General features: G+C 38.1%; 1 protein-coding gene across 3 annotated transcripts in view; it reads left to right on the forward strand.

The window, feature by feature from the left end:
- The window catches only part of NAV3 (neuron navigator 3), a 617,699-nt gene that overhangs the window by 437,150 nt on the left and 159,957 nt on the right, over positions 1-20,592 (forward strand). For all 3 annotated transcript variants that reach the window (XM_047741951.1, XM_047741949.1, XM_047741950.1), the window contains exons 10-11: positions 7,860-7,968; positions 8,663-9,046. In XM_047741951.1, the coding sequence (XP_047597907.1) occupies positions 7,860-7,968; positions 8,663-9,046 (493 nt within the window). The remainder of the gene's footprint in view (positions 1-7,859; positions 7,969-8,662; positions 9,047-20,592) is intronic.

Genomic DNA, 20,592 nt, shown 5'->3' on the forward strand with positions numbered 1-20,592 from the left:
GGAGCTTGTGGTTCTGAAATCGGAGAGAAGCTGTATAAACAAAAATGTATGCAGTTGGAAAAACCAAGGATCTAAGATGGCTGTTGGATTGGAAGAAGGATATTTATTTATTTATCTATCTATTTATTTATATTTAGGTATTTGAGAGAGAGTGCACATGGGGGTGGGGAGGGGCAGAGGGAGAGAATATTCGAGCAGACTCCGAGCTGAGCAGGGAGCCTGGCTTTGTGTGGGGCTTGATCCTACAACCCATGAGATCACAACCTGAGCCGAAACCAAGAGTCCAATGCTAACCACCTGAGTCACCCAGGAACCCCAGAAGAAGGATGTTTAAAAGATGACTTTGTAGTCATTGGATGACTACATTCCTATCTTTAGGTTAAATACCCAGTACTGCAATTGCTGGGTCATAGGGTAGCTCTATTTTCAACTTTTTGAGGAATCTCCATGCTGTTTTCCAGAGTGGCTGCACCAGCTTGCCTTCCCACCAACAGTGTAGGAGGGTTCCCCTTTATTCGCATCCTCTCCAACGTTTGTCATTTCCTGACTTGTTAATTTTAGCCATTCTGACTGGTGTGACGAGGTATCTCATAGTGATTTTGATTTGTATTTCCCTGATACCAAGGGATCTGGAGCACTTTTTCATGTGTCTGTTGGCCATCTGGATATCTTCCTTGCAGAAATGTCTGTTCATGTCCTCTGCCCATTTCTTGATTGGATTGTTTATTCTTTGGGTATTGAGTTTGATAAGTTCTTTATAGATATTGGATACTACCCTTTATCTGATATGTTGTCTGCAAATATCTTCTCCCATTCTGTCAGTTGTTTTTTGGTTTTGATGACTGTTTCCTTTGCTGTGCAAAGCTTTTGACCTTGATGACATCCCAATAGTTCATTTTTACCCTTGCTTCCCTTGCCTTTGGCTGTGTTTCTATGAAGAAGTTGCTGTGGCTGAGATCAAAGAGGTTGCTGCCTGTGTTCACCTCCAGAATGTTGATGGATTCCTTTCTCACATTGAGGTCTTTCATCCATTTGGAGTCTATTTTTGTGTGTGGTGTAAGGAAATGGTCCAGGTTCATCTTTCTGCATGTGGCTGTCCAGTTTCCCCAACACCATTTGTGGAAGAGACTTGTCTTTTTACCATTGGACATTCTTTCCTGCTTTGTCAAAGATTAGTTGAACATAAAGTTGAGTGTCTATTTCTGGGCTCTCTGTTCTGTTCCATTGATCTATGTGTCTGTTTTTGTGCCAGTACCAAATGTCTTAATGATTACAGCTTTGTAATAGAGCTTGAAGTCTGGAATTTGATGCCACCAACTTTGGCTTTCCTTATCAACATTCCTCTGGCTATTTGGGGTCTTTTAGGTTCCATATAAATTTTAGGATTATTTTTTCCATTTCTTTGAAAAAATTTGATGGTATTTGGTAGGGATTACAATAAATGTGTAGATTGCTTTAGGTAGCATAGACATTTTCACAATATTTGTTTTTCCGATCCATGAGCATGGAACATTATCCATTTCTTTGTGTCTTCCTCCATTTCTTTCATGAGTACTTCATAGTTTTCTGAGTACAGATTTTTTGCCTCTTTAGTTAGGTTTATACCTAGGTATCTTATGGTTTTGGGTACAATTGTAAATGGGATCGACTCCTTAATTTCTCTTTCTTCTGTCTTATTGTTGGTATATAGAAATGCAACTGATTTCTGTGCACTGCTTTTATATCCTGACACTTTACTGAATTCCAGTTTTGGAGTGGAGTCTTTTAGGTTTTCCACGTAAAGTATCATATCATCTGCAAAGAGTGATAGTTTGACTCCTTATTTGCTGATTTGGCTGCCTTTAATTTTGTTGTTGTTTTTGTTGTCTGATTGCGGAGGCTGGAACTTCTGGTACTATGTTGAATAGCAGTGGTGATAATGGACATCCCTGCCTTGTTCCTGACCTTAGCGGAAAAACTCTTAGTTTTTCTCCATTGAGAATGATATTCTCTGTGGGTTTTTCGTAGATGGCTTTCATGATATTGAGGTATGTACCCTCTGTCTCTACACTTTGAAGAGTTTTGATCATGAAAGGATGCTGTACTTTGTCAAATGCTTTTTCAGCATCTATCGAGAGTATCATATGGTTCTTGTTCTTTCTTTTATTAATGTATTGTATCACATTGATTGATTTGTGGATGTTGAACCAACCTTGCAACCCAGGAATAAATCCCACTTGGTCATGGTGAATAATCCTTTTAATGTACTTTTGGATCCTATTGGCTAGTATTTTGGTGAGAATTTTCACATCTGTGTTCAAGGATATTGGTCTGTAATTTTCCTGTTTGATGAGGTCTTTGTTGGTTTTGGGATCAAGGTAATGCTGGCTTCATAAATGAGTTTGGCAATTTTCCTTCCATTTGTATTTTTTGGAACAGTTTCAGGAGAATAGGTATTAATTCTTCTTTAAATGTTTGGTAGAATTCCCCTGGGAAGCTGTCTGGCCCTGGGCTCTTGTTTGTTTAGAGATTTTTGATGACTGCTTTAATCTCCTTACCTGTTATGGGTCTGTTTAGGTTTTCTGTTTCTTCCTGGTTCAGTTTTGGTAGTTTATAGGTTTCTTCCAGATTGCCAAATTTACTGGCATATAGTTGCTCCTAATATGTTCTTATAATTGTATGTATTTCTTTGGTGTTGGTTGTAATCTCTCCTCTTTTATTCATGATTTTATTTATTTGGGTCCTTTCTCTTTTCTTGTGATTAGTCTGGCCAGGGGCTTATCAATCTTATTAATTCTTTCAAAGAACCAGCTCCTAGTTTCATTGATCTGTTCTGTTTTTTTTTGGTTCCTATTCCTTTGATTTCTGCTCTGATCTTTATGATTTCTCTTCTCCTGCTGGGTTTAGGCTTTCTTTGCTGTTCTTTCTGCAGCTCCTTTAGGTGTAGGGTCAGGTTGTGTACTTGAGATCTTGTTTCTTGAGAAAGGCTTGTGTCACTATATATTTCTGTCTCAGGATTGCCCTTACTGTGTCCCACAGATTTTGATCAGTTGTGTTTTCATTATCATTTGTTGCCATGAATTGTTTCAATTCTTCCTTAATTTCCTGGTTGACTCATTCATTCTTAAGTAGGATGCTCTTTAGCCTCCATGTATTTGAGTTCTTTCCAACTTTCCTCTTGTGATTGAGTTCTAGCTTCAGAGCATTATGGTCTTAATACATGCAGGGGATGAACCCAATCTTTTGGTACCAGTTGAGACCTGATTTGTGATCCAGGATGGGATCTATTCTGGAGAATGTTCCATGTGCAGTAGAGAAGAGTGTATATTCTGTTGCTTTGGGATAGAATGTTCTGAATATATCTGTGATGTCCATCTGGTCCAGTGTGTCATTTAAGGCCTTTATTTCCTTGTTGATCTTTTGCTTGGATGATCTGCCCATTTCAGTGAGGGGGATGTTAACGTTCTGTACTATTATTGTATTATTGTCGATGTGTTTCTTTGATTTTGTTATTATTTGGTTTATATAGTTCACTGCTCTTATGTTAGGGGCATAGATATTTAAAATTGTTAGATCTCCTTGTTGGACAGACCCTTTGGGTTCGATATAGTGTCCTTCCTCATCTCTTAGTATAGTCTTTGGCTTAAAATCTAATTTGTCTGATATAAGGATTGCCAGCCCAACTTTCTTTTGATGTCCATTAGCATGGTAAATGGTTTTCCACCCCCTCACTTTCAATCTGGAGGTGTCTTTGGGTCTAAAATGAGTTTCTTGTAGACAGCATATTGATGGATTTTTTTTTAATCCATTTTGATAGCCTATGTCTTTTGAATGGGGCATTTAGTCCATTTACATTCAGGGTAACTAGTGAGAGATATGAATTTAGTGCCATTGTATTGACTGTAAGGTGACTATTATTGTATATTGTCTCTGTTCCTTTCTATTCTACTACTTTCAGGCTCTCTGCTTAGAGGATGCCTTTCAATATTTCCTGTAGGGCTGGTTTGGTGTATACAAATCTTTAAGTTTTTGTTTGTCCTGGAATCTTTTTATCTCTCTTTCTATTTTCAATGATAGCCTAGCTGGATATAGTATTCTTGACTGCATGTTTTTCTCATTTAGTGCTCTGAATATATCATGCCAGTTATTTCTGGCCTGCTAGGTCTCTGTGGATAAGTGTGCTGCCAATGTCATATTTTAACTATTTTATGTTACAGACTATTGTCCCGGGCTGCTTTCAGAATTTTCTCTTTGTCACTAATACTTGTTAGTTTCACTATTAGATGACGGGGTATGGACCTATTTTTATTGATTTTGAGGGGGGTTGTGTGTGCCTCCTGGGTTTTGATGTTTGTTACCTTGGCCATGTTAGGGACATTCTCTACTATAATTCGCTCCAATATACCTTCTGCCCCCCTCTCTCTTTCTTCTTCTTCTGGAATCCCAATAATTCTAATATTGTTTCATCTTATGATATCACTTATCTCGCAAATTCTCCCCTCATGGTCCAGTAGTTGTTTGTCTCTTTTGCTTAGCTTCTTTAGTCTCTGTCACTTGGTCTTCTATATCACTAATTCTCTCTTCTGCCTCATTTATCGTAGCAGTAAGAGCCTCCATTTTTTATTGCACCTCATTAATAGCTTTTCGATTTCAACCTGGTTAGATTTTAGTTCTTCTATTTCTCCAGAAAGGGCTTTTATTTCTCCAGACAGGTTTCCTTTGATATCTTCCATGCCTTTTTCGAGCCTAGCTAACACCTTGAGAATTGTCATTCTGGACTCTGGATCTGACATTTTGCCAATGTCTCTATTGATTAGGTCCATAGCCTTCAATACTGCCTCTTGTTCTTTTTTGTGTGTGGTGATTTTTCCACCCTGTCATTTTATCCAGATAAGAATATATGAATGAGAGAATAAAGTAGTAAAAGGGTGTTAAAGCCACCAGGAAAATGTACACCAACCAAATCAGAAGAGAACCAAAATTGGGGGGAAAAGTGAGGGGGTAAAAAGAAGTTTAAAAAAAATTAAAGAAAAATCAATTTTTACATATATATATATATATTAATATATATATATATATATATATATATATATATATATATATATATATTAGACTGGTGAATAGAACAGAGCCATCCACTTGATTTTGGGTGTATTTTTGTCCCTTAGAAGAAAGTACCTCCCAAAATTTTAAAGAAAGAAAAACTTTTATATATACAAAAATAAGGGTACATTGATGAAGAGATTGAATATCACTGTAATGATGACAATTAAAAAAAATTTCTAGGGGCACCTGGGTGGCTCAGTGGGTTAAGCCGCTGCCTTCGGCTCGGGTCATGATCTCAGGGTCCTGGGATCGAGTCCCACGTCGGACTCTCTGCTCAGCGGGGAGCCTGCTTCCCTTCCTCTCTCTCTGCCTGCCTCTCTGCCTACTTGTGATCTCTCTCTGTCAAATAAATAAATAAATAAATCTTAAAAAAAAAATTTCTAAAACAGGAATTGATAATTTGGTTGGGAAAAGAAAGTGGAGAGAATGTGCTCAGGCTGGAGACTAGAACAATGCCCTGTGCTATATTTAGGGTATATTTTGACGTATTAGAAGAAATATTATGCCAAAAATTTTAGAAGATAAAACCCTATATGTATACAAAAAATAAAGTTAGATCCAATGAAAGATAAAATATGACTATAATAATGAAGATTTTAAAAGTTTGGTTTTTTTAAGAAAGGTATTGTTAAGATAAACTCGTTAATAAAAGTTAAAATAGAAAATAGGAAAAGTTAAAAAAATGAGAATAAGAAAAAAATAAGAGAATTAATTAACTTTGCAAGACTAAAGAATAATGGGGAGAAAGCCATGAATTCCATTCTTTGCTTTCTCTTCCTCTGGAATTCTGCTATTCTCCTTGATCAGTGAGCTTGGTCTTGGCTGGATGTTCTTGCTGATCTTCTGGGGGAGGGGCCTGTTTTAGTGATTCTCAGATGTCTTTGTCCAAGGTCCAACTCTGCCCCCCTTGCCAGGGGCCGGCCTAAGTAATCTGCTCGGGTTTGTTCTCAGGAGCTCTTGTTCCCTGAATATTTTCCGTAGAGGTCTGGAGGATGGGAATGAAAATGGCGGCCTCCCAATCTCTGGCCCAAAGTAGCTGAGAGCTTGGTTCCCCACTCCTCAGCACACCCTCCTAGGAAAGTGGTCAGTCATTCCTGTCTCCCTGGCCTCCAGCCACGCTCCAATCTCACCTGGCCAATGACCGAACATTTCAGTCTCCGGCACACAGCCCCGTTTGGAGTCTCCAAGCACAGCAGATTCCTGAATCCAGAGTAGGAAGTTGGGTCTCCCCAGATCTGCCATTTGTGGGGTCCCTGCTCAAAAAGCAGGGGCCTGACTATGCCATGGATCACAGTTTAAGGTAACTCTGAGCTGAGAGTCTACTCCTCGGCTCCATCTCTGTAGCCAGCTTCCCCACTCTGATACCTGTGAGCTCTGCTACACTCAGACACCCCCTGATCCTTCTGTGACCTCGCAGGACCTGAGACCACACTGTCCCTTCGAAGGCTCCACCCCTGGTTGGTCTCTGGAGTGATGTCCCTCAGTGGAGCAGACTTTATTTTTTTTTTTTAAGATTTTATTTATTTATTTGACAGAGAGAGATCACAAGTAGGCAGAGCAGCAGGCAGGGCATGGGGGTGGAAGCAGACTCCCTGCCAAGCAGAGAGCCTGATGTGGGGCTCAATCCCAGGAATTTTGTGAAAAATTAATATGGTAGAATTTTGTGCTTCCTTGCTCTGTCGCTTGTCGGGAGCTGGCCCCTCCTTCCACGGCCTCTCTTCCCATCCCTTCAGATTCACTTCTCCACACATCCTACCTTTCAGAAAGTGGTCCATTTTCTGTTTCTAGAATTGCTGCTCTTCTTCTTTTCGATCTCCTGTTGGGTTGTCGGTGTTAGGAATGCTTTGATAACTACCTAGCTGAACTCCTGTGACCTAACATCATGCCAGTCTGCTACTCCTCTGCCATCTTGACTCCTACCCCTCATCTTTCTTTCTTTTTAAAATTTCTCTACTTACTCTATTGTATCCCCATGTTCTTTTCAGTCTCCAAATAGACCAGTTTCAGAGGGCCACTGGCTTGGAAGTATTACATGTCCATAATCAAACTCATTTAATGGCACCTCTGCATCTAAAAGAGAGGTGGTGGTTGAGCAAGGCCAGTATTTGTCACATTGGAAACCTGTGGATTTCATGCCTATTAAACACATGCTGGGTTTACATGCTAGGGACTTTACTGGCACTCTGGTGTCACAGGGGTATGTTGTGAGTCCCTGTAGAAAGTGTAGAAAAATCAACATATTTTTATTTAAAAATATAGCCACCCAATGTTAATAGAAGACTTATAATGGTATTGCCTCTGTAAGAAAAGACCTCTATCTTATTCCCCAGAGCCCAAATGTGTAATTGCTACAAGGTAAGTTTATCTTACTCTTCTGACTAGACCTGGAAATAGGTAATTATGAGATTAATTAGGTTCTAAATAATTTCAGATTTTTAAATTAAGCTCAGTAATATGGAGTACTAAATAGTATATTACTGAATTAATCACTGTCACTTTGCAATGATTAAGGTCATGGATCTACAAAGTATTATTGTATTATCATCACTCCTAATCAGTTATTACTTGTAATGATACATTTGTTTCTATTCACATTTTATTGAATGTGAATGTAGAAAGAAGAATTACAATTTTCAGATAGTAGCCATTTGGAATTTCCTACCTATTGTTATATTTTTAAGGAGAAGAATTTATATTACTTATCTATGTATGCAGTTATTCTGAGATCAGTAAATGACTTGACTGACAAATATATTATTATGTTACTTTTCCAGGTGAAGACCCTGAAACAAGAAGAATGAGAACAGTTAAAAACATAGCAGATTTGAGGCAAAATTTAGAGGAGACTATGTCCAGTCTTCGTGGGACCCAGATAAGCCACAGGTTTTTTTTTCTCAATTCTATGTTTGTTGGGCCAATAAAGAAAAAAAAAATGACTCTCAAGAACTTAACGTCTTATAAGAATAAAGAAAAAATTTAATTTCCCCTTACTATTTTCTCACTTAAATTTTACATGACATTCAGCTGGCTACTTCTTAGCACATACCCTAGGACTTTTTTCTCCCATCCATCTTCTTCCATAGAGTATCCCTTTCAAACTAAAATAGCTACTGAAATTACCACCATCACAACCAAGTAGATTTCCATGCCTGTGACAAAGAACAGTGGGCAGAAGTTGCACTCGAAATGCATCGGGGGCAGGAGTGGAGATGGGGGGTACAGAGAGACTCTGAAACATAATTGGTCTCAACTTCCAGAATCGTTCTGGGAAGCCATTGGGGTTAGGTGAAGGGTTTGTTGAAATTGTGAAACACAATTTTGCTTTATCTAAAATGTGACAATGACCTTTCTTTCAAAAGCAAAAAAGCAAAACAACAATCTTCTAATGAATGACCCATCCCGCATGCTGACATCGGCAGAGGTGTTTTGCATCTCATCATGAAAGTATAATTTGACTTTCATGAAAATGACATACTTCTAAGAAATGACTCAGCTCTAGCCTTTCCTGTCTTCATGTATTCTTGGTCTATGATCCCAAGTGAATCCGAGTATAGTTCTTTCTTCATTTGTTTGCCAGCACCCTGGAGACCACATTTGACAGCACTGTGACAACAGAAGTGAATGGAAGGACCATACCCAACCTGACAAGCCGACCCACTCCCATGACCTGGAGGTTGGGTCAGGCATGTCCTCGACTTCAGGCTGGAGACGCTCCCTCCTTGGGGGCTGGCTACCCTCGCAGTGGTACCAGCCGATTCATCCACACAGACCCCTCGAGGTTCATGTACACAACACCTCTCCGTCGAGCAGCTGTCTCTCGACTGGGAAACATATCCCAAATTGACATGAGTGAGAAAGCAAGCAGTGACCTAGACATGTCTTCTGAAGTCGACGTTGGTGGATATATGAGTGATGGTGATATCCTTGGGAAAAGTCTCAGGGCTGATGACATCAATAGTGGGTAAGTGGCCTTGGTCTCTATCAACATTACACAGACAGGGAAAGTGTTCTACTAAGATGCATGAGCTGGAGAAAAAGTAATTCGGTCAGCTCACAAAGTCATTAGAACTCATAAAAATCGAAGGTTGTTTGGGGATGTATCAGACCCTCTCTTCTGCTCATTCATGAAGAGTAAAGTATCTAAAACTTCTATAAAATCTTTTCATTATAAGCCCTTAAATCTTTCTGTTGTTAGTTGAGAGAACCAAATGTGCCCTGTGCTTTTGGGAGTGATTTTCACACAATTCTTAAGTCACAGATTTTGTAGTAAAAGACGTGGGAAGGGGACAGGAGGAGTTTTGCTGGTCTGCTGGATTTTATTTTTTCAATTTGATTTGTCAAAACTGCCTCTAACTTCTTTGAAGACAGATATTTTCTAGCTTTCTTCAGTTATGCACCTCCAATCTAACTTGAGGAAAAATCATTTTAGAATTGAGACTTTCAATCTCTTTTGATGGTATCAGATTTATTTTTTAAATCATAGCCTTTGTTTTTCTTCTGTTTTCTATTGTAATCTCCAAAAATGTTGTGATTATAAAACTCTTAAAGATTTTGGCAATGTGGAATATTTAGCCCAATCTGAAGATAAGCCCTAATGGAGGCAATAGGATACTCTATTAAAGCTACTTCTATAAATAATTATAATTCCTTACAGATACAAAACCTTATCCTAACTAGCCACAATTGTATAATGCTAAGGAAAGGGGAGACTTGCATTAGAAGTCACGTACATCTGGCTTTAAAACCTTTGCTCTGTAATGCAAGGAAAAGCTTCCCAAATCAATTTTATAATTTTCATCATTTCCCCAAATGCTAAATTTAGTGATTTGACCTACTTTTTGTCCTTATACATCTGAGAGAACCAGTATCAGAAAGCATTCTTCTATATGAGTAAACTTCCCGCCTTCCTTCATGAAAGAAAAGAAAAGAAGAAAAAAGAAAATCTTATTTGAAAGGTGACAAACCTAAAAAAAAAAAAAAAATTACAGAAGAGCTTTCGATGTATAGCTCTGCTGTGATGTCCCCATATCCAGTGGTTTCATACGTGCTCCTTCCCAGATGCCTAAATTCCAGCACTTTAGAATTAGGGAGACAGATTGCAGTCAGTTAGGGTAGGAAGTAGTTGAGATGCTGCTGGAGTCAGAGTCTAATTTAAATTCCTTTCTACGATTTGCTGTCTGTGGAATCCATGGGGGCTTAATTTGCCCAAACTCTTTGTTTTCTGTAATAAGGATAAAATTGAAGAATCTCCACAAAATTATTAGGAATTAAGGAAATAATCCACAAAATTGTACTTACTCAAAGCCTGTTGCAGTATGAGAGTTGAGTAAATTTGTCATCAGCATCATAATTCCATTTATTATCATTAATAATCACAGTAACTTGCAGATGTTATTGTTATCATTTTTGTCCATATTAAATAACATCTGGGTGTGAGGATACCCAGTTTGGGCAGCACAGGAACATTGAAAGCATGAACTTTTTCTCCTGTCTCTCCCTTTTCTCACCCACTGTTCCCACTCTCACTCCTATCTCCTCCTCTTTTCTTTCTTCATCTCTTTAAGTGAGAGCATATGTGTTTTTATATTCACTACTGGATGAAAATTTATTTTTTATTTAAATTCAATTAATTATCATATAGTGTATTATTAGTTTCAGAAGTATATGTCAGTGATCTATCAGTCTTCTTTTTTTTTTTTTTAAATTTTATTTATTTATTTGACAGAGAGACACAGCAAGTGAGAGAACACAAGCAGGGGAGTGGGAGAGGGAGAAGCAGGCTTCCCACTGAGCAGAGAGCCCGATGCAGGGCTCGATCCCAGGACGCTGGGATCATGACCTGATCCGAAAGCAGCCGCTTAATGACTGAGCCACCAAGGCACCCCTCATCAGTCTTACATAATACCCAGTGCTCATCACATCACCTGTCCTCCTTAATGCCCTTCACCCAGTTACCCCATCCCCTTACACCCGTTCCCTCCAGCAATCTTCACTTTATTTTTATGGTTAAGAGTCTCTTATGACTTGTCTCCCTCTCTGATTTCATTTTGACTTATTTTTTCTTCCCTTCCCCTATGATCTTCTGCTTTTGTTTCTTAAATTCCACATATCAGTGAGATCATATGACAATTGTCTTTCTCTGATTGACTTATTTCGCTCAGCATAATGCCCTCTAGTTCCATCCACGTAGTTACAAATGGCAAGATTTCATTTGTTTTGATGGCTGCATAGTATTCCATTGTATATATACACCACATCTTCTTTATCCATTCATCTGTTGATGGACTTCTGGGCTCTTTCCATGGTTTAGATAGTGTAGACATTGCTGCTATAAACATTGTGGTATAGATTCCTCTTTGGATCACTACATTTGCATCTTTGGGGTAAATACCTAGTAGTGTAATTGCTGCGTCTTAGGGTAGCTCAATTTTCAACTTTTTGAGGAACCTGCATACTGTTTTCCAGAGTGGCTGTCCCAGCTTGCATTCCCACCAACAGTATATGAGGGTTCCCCTTTCTCTGAATCTTCACCAACACCTGTTGTTTCCTGACTTGTTAATTTTAGCCATTCTGGTGTAAGGGGATATCTCATTGTGGTTTTGATTTGAATTTGCTGAGTAATTGTTCATGAGTCAGGTGGCAAAGTTGGGTGGAATGCTAGGTGGGACACTGTGGTTTCAGGATTCTTGGGGCCACAGGAAGATAGGGGTGCCTGACTGCATCAGAGTTCCCAGGCACTGGAGCAAGGGAGCTAGCTGCAATCAGTTAGCCTAGGAGTGGGCTCTCACCTTGGTGTTGCCATAAACCATGAATTGCAGCACGGTTTGATGACAGCTCTCTGAGCTCGGGAACAGCAAGCAGGTGAACTGCAGGGAGACCCCCTCTTCCATCCCCCTGATTATATACATAAATATAGCATATTTATACACACACATATATGCACATATTAATGTATACACACATATGTACATATACATAGAATATACACACAGACAGACAGACACACACTCACACACACACACAGGCAGTCAACCTCCTTATTTGCAGTAGTCACCACATACACTGAATTAGTGAATATTGAACCATTGCTCCTAGGGGAAATACAGACATAGTTCCTGTGAGCTTTGGGTCACAACATTTTTATCAACTCATCAGAATATAATCTTGTTTTATGTGTATTTCAATTTAAAGCCACCTTATTTGTGAATTAATACATATTGTAGACTCATTAACATTGAGCTCATGCCTTCACAGCACTGTAATTCATGCCTAAATGAAGTTTATCTAACTCATAGTTTTCTACAAGACACACCACAGCCTTCTAACACTTAGGAACACAAGAATACCTTAAGACTACACTTGAGGGGGCATTTTAAGCAGCAGAATCTCCAACAGGGAGCACAAAAATGCAGAAGATGTGGCTCTAAAGAGCCTGTAAAAAGGAGACATTGACAGTAAGGGAGCTGAATCAAGAGGGGAGAATGTCACCTTATTTATTTGACCTCAGCTGAGAATGTCCTCATGGGCAACTCAAATTGCTGCTCTGTGCCTGTCCGTGAATGATCATAGAAGTGTTGCAGTAAATGATTTGCAAATTTTAGCAAGTAAGCAAATTTGTAAATATGGAGTTTGTGAATAATGAAGATTGACTATTTATTTATATACACAGAAAATGCTTATCTGGGGAGACAAAACATGCATATCTTGGGAGCAATTTAAATCAGACATCAATGGACATTGACAATGCAATGTGTGAGTAATTTCAAAAGTTTTGTACAGATAAAAACTTAGCTAAAAGTTCAGAAGAAAAAGTGTTAAATCCAGGCATGAGATAGAAAGGAGGGGATAAGAAAAGGAAATAGTTTAATTTAAATAGCTATAGAGGAGGGAAATGTATTAAGAGAATATCTGTAAGAAAAGGAGAAATATTGTAGAAAGAATGTCATTCAGTGAACTTGACTAAAATATAATTTTTAGAATCAGAGGGACAGTTGGATTAGAGGACATTCACTGACCTTTCCTTTAATCGAGATTCATGGAATCTGAATATTTAATTTTGAGAGATAGGGTCTATTGTGACAGGCCTCAGTAACATTATGCTTAGAAATTTAAACTGTGTACTCTAAGCAGTGGAAATCACTGTTTCTTAAGATTATTTAGTAGCCATACAGAATAGGTCATGAAGATGATTTCTGAAAGTCCCCCTCAGGGGAATTCTGAAAAATGTATTGAGAGGAGAAGCTCTGATGGTAGATTTCAGACACTACTGCAGAACTTGAGGTCCAAGGTCTATAGGCCAGAAATATGGGAGTAGCCTTGATGGGGATGAAAGGAGCAGAAAAACTGATATGGGAGATACCACAGAGGAGAAATTTACAGAAAAAGAGATAGGCTACTCATAAGGGCTTAAGAGAGTCAGTGAATTCAGATAAGATGCCCATTTTGTAAGCACCATAAATGGGAAATTATAGCTTTAGAGAAAATAGGCAGAAAAAGAGGCTTTTTTTTTTCTTTTTTGAGAAAGCAGAAGGGAGATGAGGAGTGTAGAGTTAGAAACATAGAGTTGACGACATTGTGGTATAAGTTGGAAAAGCAGTAGTTTTCAGAGTAGAGATATGATGGCAAGTGTGGTCTCCTATAGAAGAAGATAGTGGAAATTGTGGGAGATGTGTGGACTTCTGGGAAAAGAATTGAGAGAAGGATCCTGAGCTGAAGTGCGTATCCAAAATATATCTCTGAGTTCACCCTGTATGCCAGGAAGCATTTGGGAGCTGTGTGTGCAGAAGTGAGCAATATAGGCAAAATACCACATGACCCCCATGCTAGTGTGTTTTATATTTTCGTAGGTGCTCATTTGTTCAGTGAATGCGTAACTAATATATACACGTTTGTAAGTAAGTATGTGTGTATACATTCTTAGATTAGTAGTTTTTTCTTAAGGCAGTTTTTTAAAACAGCTATAACGTATATAATAACATATATTACAGGCGTACCTATACTCAGAAACATTTTGTATTTTCCAGGATTCCCGCTGTATTAGTTAACAGTTACTTCTGTAAGCAAGAAATCTCAAAATCTTGTAACTTAACCCAGGGTTGATTTCTCCTTCAAATAAAGCCCTCGCTGTTATTTCTGTCCTTCAGTTGGGAATGTCCACCATATAGTCTCTCAGAGAACAAGACTGAAGTGAATAATTCTGTTACAATCCCAGGATCACCCTGATCATTGTATTCAATAAGCAGATGGCAAAAGAGAAGAAGAATCTTGGTGTGAGAGTATTTCATATGTACCAGGCTTACAAGCGGTGCAGATAACTTCTACACACATTCCCTTATTCAAAACAGCTGAATGGCCACATCTAATTAGAAGAAAGGCCAGCAAATATGGTGCAGATTTATGCCCAGAAGGAAGAGGAAGTTGTTTGATGAGATCTGGGTAGTTTCTGCTGAATTCACTCATGAGAAACAAGAAGAAGAAAAAAATAATAATAAAGTCATGTCCATTGTCCTTCCTACTTGTTTCCTGCTTCAGTGGAAACCCAGTTCACACTTCTGTTCACTTTTGTTCCCTATCAGTCTTTCAAATAAAGTCTTGGGTAGAATGAGCCTATTTAAATATGCATCAGTAGTCCATGTGTTTTATGGTGTCATCCATATTCAGTATATTTAAAGAAAAACTAAAAAACCCACAAGTCCTATATGAAAGCTTCCCCTGGCGATGGTGACCTGTTGAGCATTTGGCATTTTCTCTTTCCTGTGGTGGAGTCCAGGAACACTGGAATTTAAAGAATGACCTGGAGTTCTGTCCCCTGTGTGGGAGGTGAGTAGGCATGGTCAGCAGATAATACGGCTGGTCGTAACTCACCGTGCTTAGGAGTGTTGTGCTTCATTGCTCATCAGTTTACACAGAAAATTATTGACATCTATAGGATGTAGCCTGATGCCTCAGCCCAGAATTAAAAGGAGGGAAGATGAGAGGGCTAGAGATATCCCAGGGGGAATTTTAATTTGATGTTTAAAGTGAGAAAAAAGGGCATTGAGATGTCTGTGCTATGGTTCATGAAAAAATTGAGTCACAAAGTTAATTTTCTGTTCCCAATTTTTATAAGTATGTTTCAGTGATTAAAGGGACAAAGAGCTCAAAAGACACAGTAATGAATGAAGGTGTTTAATTTAAGATTTTTTTCCTCATGTAACCACAAAGAATGTCATGAAGTGAATGGGAATGGAGTTTCACTTTCTCATGTACCTTAGACAGAACTCAGAAAACTAGTTAATCGGCATTCTGAGAATTCAGAATTTCCTGAAGCATATAAAGATTTACCTTTTTCTTCTCTTTCTGAAATTACTTTAAACACTTGGGAATGTGAATCTGCCAGTAATTAGGATTTAGTCAGAAGAAGGCCTCTTACTTATAACGAGTCTCTGAAAACACCTCCATTTATGAAATAAAAAAGGAACATGCTGGAAAATTGGGGAGAAAGTTACGTTTTTTAATTGGGTGGCAATTGAAGTGATCTGCAGGTGTCACAATATAAATAGTTGAGTCAGAACATAACCTAAAATTCTACTTTAAGTCATATGGCCCAAACACAAAGTAATTTAATTCTGAGAAGTGACCTTTTTACAAAGGAAGGTGAATACTTTTATCCTTCTCCCTTGATACTCCCTCCACTCACCCTTAGTAAACTTGATGGTGTGAAGCATGTATACCATTGGGAAGGGCAGGTTAAAGTGTTGGGGTGAAAGAATATATGTGATAAACCATAGACTCCTAACTGTAATGCTTCTACTCCTTTCATATTCAAGATGGGAGAGTTATGTTTGGTGGAGGTGGTGGTCCTATTGGAAAGAGAGCTGATAGTGCAAGCCAACACGGACATGGCACTTACTCTGTGCTAGATAGCATTCTATGCCTTTGGCATTTGTTGACTCATTTATGTCTCACCATAACTGTAAGAGGTAAATATATCATTATTATCTCCATTTTACCAATGAAGCAGTGGAAGCATGAATAGTTTAAGTGACTTTAGCTAGAACTCAGAAAATGAACCAGTTTCTGGGAATTTAAAATTTCTTAAAACAGGCAGTGCTGGACTTGAACCCAGCATTCTGACTCCGGTCTGTACTCTCAGCCATCGTGACATGCTGACCCCGTGAGACTGTCAACATGTCTACATGTACACATTTCTCTCCTAGGAGTTAATTTTTTACAAAAGAACAGAGCTTCACAGCCATCAGTCATTACTAGTATAGTTTTTTTTTTTTTTTTTAAGCTAGCATGTATGATCTAGGGGACAGTAGTTAATATTATCTGTGTTCATCAAAAAGAAGATGCTGAATGGTTGTGCCTTTGAGGGTTAAAAAAAAAAAAAGCCTGTGTGTTCATGTCATTAAAAAATAGCTAATTGTGGGGTGCCTGGGTGGCTCAGTCATTAAGCATCTGCCTTTGGCTTAAGGTCATGGTCCCAGGATCCTGGGATCAAGCTCCAAAGCCTGCTTCTCCCTCTCCCACTCCCCTTGCTTGTGTTCCTTCTCTGGCTGTCTCTCTCTCTCTGTCAAATAAGTAAAATCTTTTTTTTTAAAAAAGAAAGTGAATTGTAACATATAGTGGCTGACATGAAATTTGAATGTAAAAACACAGAATTCTAAAAAGTTATGGTGCAAGCCTAGGTTTTGAATCTTCCCAAATCCCCACAAAAACAGAAAAAGCAACCAGCCAGCAAAACAAAAAAAAAATCACAATCATTGTTCACACATAAAAGCTGATGACAAAGCATCATCTCAGCCCCCAAGTATAAACAGCTGAGGACAGACATCCAAGAGCCAAAGGATGGTATCACTGTCTGTTTCAGAGGAAATAGAGGTAGGCACTGGGGCATCTGGTAACAAGGAGAACAGAAGAACCCAAAATAGTCAGAAAACTGACTAGAAAACACACAGAGCATTTGAAGTTGGCAGCTGAAGCTGGGAGGGCTTTTGACCCCTTGACCAGCCAGGGAGAATAAAGGCAGAAGGTCATGTCTGAACAGAATAGAAGAGTCTAGTTCCTATGAGCTAGTTCATTCAGGTTCCCAACGACAACCCCCTTTCAGGACAGGACCCCACACTAAGAGACATCTTCTGGGAGCAGAAGCAAATTGAAAAAAAACAAAAAACAAAAAAACTGGCAATGAAGGTGAAGGTGACAGTCTGGAAGAAAGTGAGAGATGGAAACAGAATCCAAAAATCTCAAAAAGCTAATGACTGCTTTTTAAAACACTATACAAAAACAACAGAGGCAGTTACTGTGTGAAGTTGGAAAGGTATCTGCATTGTTTCCTTTTATTCAGAAAAATGAATTTCACATAAAAATAAGCAGGAGAAAAGTGTCAAGATAAAACCCAATGAAGCCACAAATACATGCAACACATGTAACTAATAAAGGATTAGTATCAATGAGGGAAGAAAAAAGGAAAACAGAACATAGCATTGAATCCAATAGAAAAATGAGCAAGAGAAAGTAAGTAAAACAGAGAAAGGCAAATACCATATGATTTACACTCATATGTGGAATTTAAGAAACAAAACAAATGAACAAAGGAAAGATGAGAGAGAGAAAGGAACAGATCAAGAAACAGACTATTAATTATAGAAAATTGATGGTTGCCAGAGGGGTGGTAGGCAGGGGGATGGGTCAAATGGATAAAAGAAAAAAGAGTACATTTATCGTGATGAGCACGGAGTAATGGATAGAAGTATTGAATCACTGTATTGTACACCTGAAACTAGTGTAACACACTACATGTTAACTAGATTGGAATTAAAATTTTAAAAACTTAATACTATTTTAAAAATGAGCAAAAGATATAAACAGATCTTTTTTTTTGATGGGTTATTGTATTTACTTGGTTATATATATTTGTATCACTTAGAAAGCATTACAACTGGTTACACATGATTACAGATTGCACATGCAATCTGCTTGAAAATTTTGAAATGGAGTCTTTCTAATAAAATCAGCATTTTTTTAAAATTTAAATTCCATTAGCCAACACAGATAAAACATAAATGGCTTATAACAAAGTGAAAATATGATGAACTTGCTTGGTAATCTGGAATTGGTAAACCAAACCAAAGTGAGACTTCTCACCTATAGACAAGTAGGTGTTTATTCTGAAACTCTTTTAAAAACTGTTTGTCAGTGACTAGTAAGGCTAAATATAGGTATATGTCTCTTATGACCCAGTGATTTCCTTTCTAGATCTAGATCTTAGTTAAGTTCTTGCTTCTGAGCACAAGAAATTGTCGGTACGCAACTGTTCGTGGCAGCAAAGACAAAAAACAACTCACATGTCTGTAATAGTCAAATGGATTAGTCAACCAGTACATTTGTAAAACAGAATAATAAAACTATAAAATGAATAATGCAATGATACACATGAAGATAGATAATTGCAAAAATTAATTTTGGGTGAAGGAAAGAAGTTAAAAAAGATTACGCATAGTGTGACTCGATTTCTATAAAGTTCAAATCCAGGAGATGCTAAACAGTATATTTTTAGGAATACATGACCATGTGGCAAAACCATGAAGGAAAGGTAGAATTGTATGTATTTCTGTTCATTGAGAAAGTAGGATTGAACAATATGAAAAATAAGTTTTATAAATCATAGTTCAGTGAATTCCAGACATAATTAGAGCATAATTATGCAGATTCACAGATTTGAACAGACTCCATCTTATAGTAGCAGTGGGTAGTGAGTGACAAGAAGGAGTGACATATCTAGATTATCGACTGGGTAGATGGTGTCTTTCCCTTTAGCCATCATAGCATGCACAAAAGGAACATGAGTTTTAGTGGTGAAGTTAATATATGGTCAGTTTTTTTCTATATTTGAGGTGCTTATGAGAAAGCCACCTATCTATGCATTGGAAACAGTTTAATACCTTATTTTAGAGCAAGGTGGAATGATATGGTCTAGAAATATTAATTTGGATAATAGACACCTAAAGTAAATGCCACGAGTATGCAAATTTGCCAACACAAAAAGAAGCAGGTTGTCAGTAGAAGTGACAAAGAATTAGGAAATGCTTTGTGAGACTGGTTTTTTTTTAATGTGAATTCTTTTACAACTTATTGAATTTGAACATGGCTAAAATTATTCTGACTTTCATAGTTAGAGGTAATTCATTTTTTGTCAGTAACCCTCACAAGTTTTGTTCCAGCTTTTTGTACCGATCTTCCCTGTGTCTATTATCTCTTCTTAAACCATCTTGGCTGACAGTTTTGAAGTTTAGATATAACATTGTTAGGAAATCATTTTTAAAATTTTACATTATTCTTTCAAAATGACCCCCTAACATTGATAGCTCCCAGACCGTAGTATAGTATTTCTAAAGGAGCTATAAGTTCATGTTCTTACAGACTTTTAAATCCTTCAGAAAGAATGGAAGAAGGAAGGATTACCAAGAAAAAATTCAAATCAGGGATATGTCTTACTTGTGTGATGCCTGGATGTGTTTTTGTTTTTAATTTAAATTCAATTAGCCAGCATAAAGTAGTACATCATTAGTTTCAGATGTACAGTTCAGTTACTCATCTGTTGCATATAACCCCCAGTGCCTGTCACATCACATGCCCTCCTTAATGTCCATCACCCCGTTATCCCATCCCTCATCCATCTCCTATCCAGCAACCTTCAGGTTTTTTTTTTTCCTATAGTTAAGAGTCTCTCATGATTTGTTTCCCTCTCTGATTTCCTCCCATTCAGTTTTCCTTCCCTTGCCCTATGGTACTCTGCTCTGTCTCTTATATTACACATATATTGTGGATAATTGTCTTTCTCTGACTGACTTATTTCACTCAGCATAATACCCTCCAGTTCCATCCAAGTCAGTGTGTAAGAGTTCATCCTTTTGGATAGCTGAGTAATATTCCATTGTACAAATACCACATCTTTTTTTTTTTTTAAAGATTTTATTTATTTGACAGAGAGAGATCACAAGTAGGCAGAGAGGCAAGCAGAGAGAGAGAGGGAGGAGGAAGCAGGCTCCCTGTCTAGCAGAGAGCCTGATGCGGGACTCGATCCCAGGACCCTGAGATCATGACCCGAGCTGAAGGCAGAAGTTTAACCCACTGGGCCACCCAGGCAGCCCCAATACCACATCTTCTTTATCCATTCATCCATCAATGGACATCTGGGCTCTTTCCATAGTTTGGCTATTGTGAACATTGCTGCTATAAACATTGGGGTGCAGGTGCCTCTTTGGATCATAGTATTTGTATCTTTGTCGTAAATCTCTCTTAGTGCAATTGCTGGATTATATGGTAGCCCTATTTTTAACTTCTTGTGGAACCCCCCATACTGTATATTGTTTTTTAAGTAACAAAGTCATGGTTCTGTTATGAAAATGCCCTATCAACATTCAAACAAGAGTATGTCTGTGTAAACGGAGGAATTATAACGGAGTACTTTTTTAAAGATTTTATTTATTTAACAGAGATCACAAGTAGGCAGAGAGAGAG

The sequence above is a fragment of the Lutra lutra genome, chromosome 8 (genome assembly GCF_902655055.1).
Source record: "Lutra lutra chromosome 8, mLutLut1.2, whole genome shotgun sequence".
In the NCBI taxonomy this organism is placed as follows: Eukaryota; Metazoa; Chordata; class Mammalia; order Carnivora; family Mustelidae; genus Lutra; species Lutra lutra.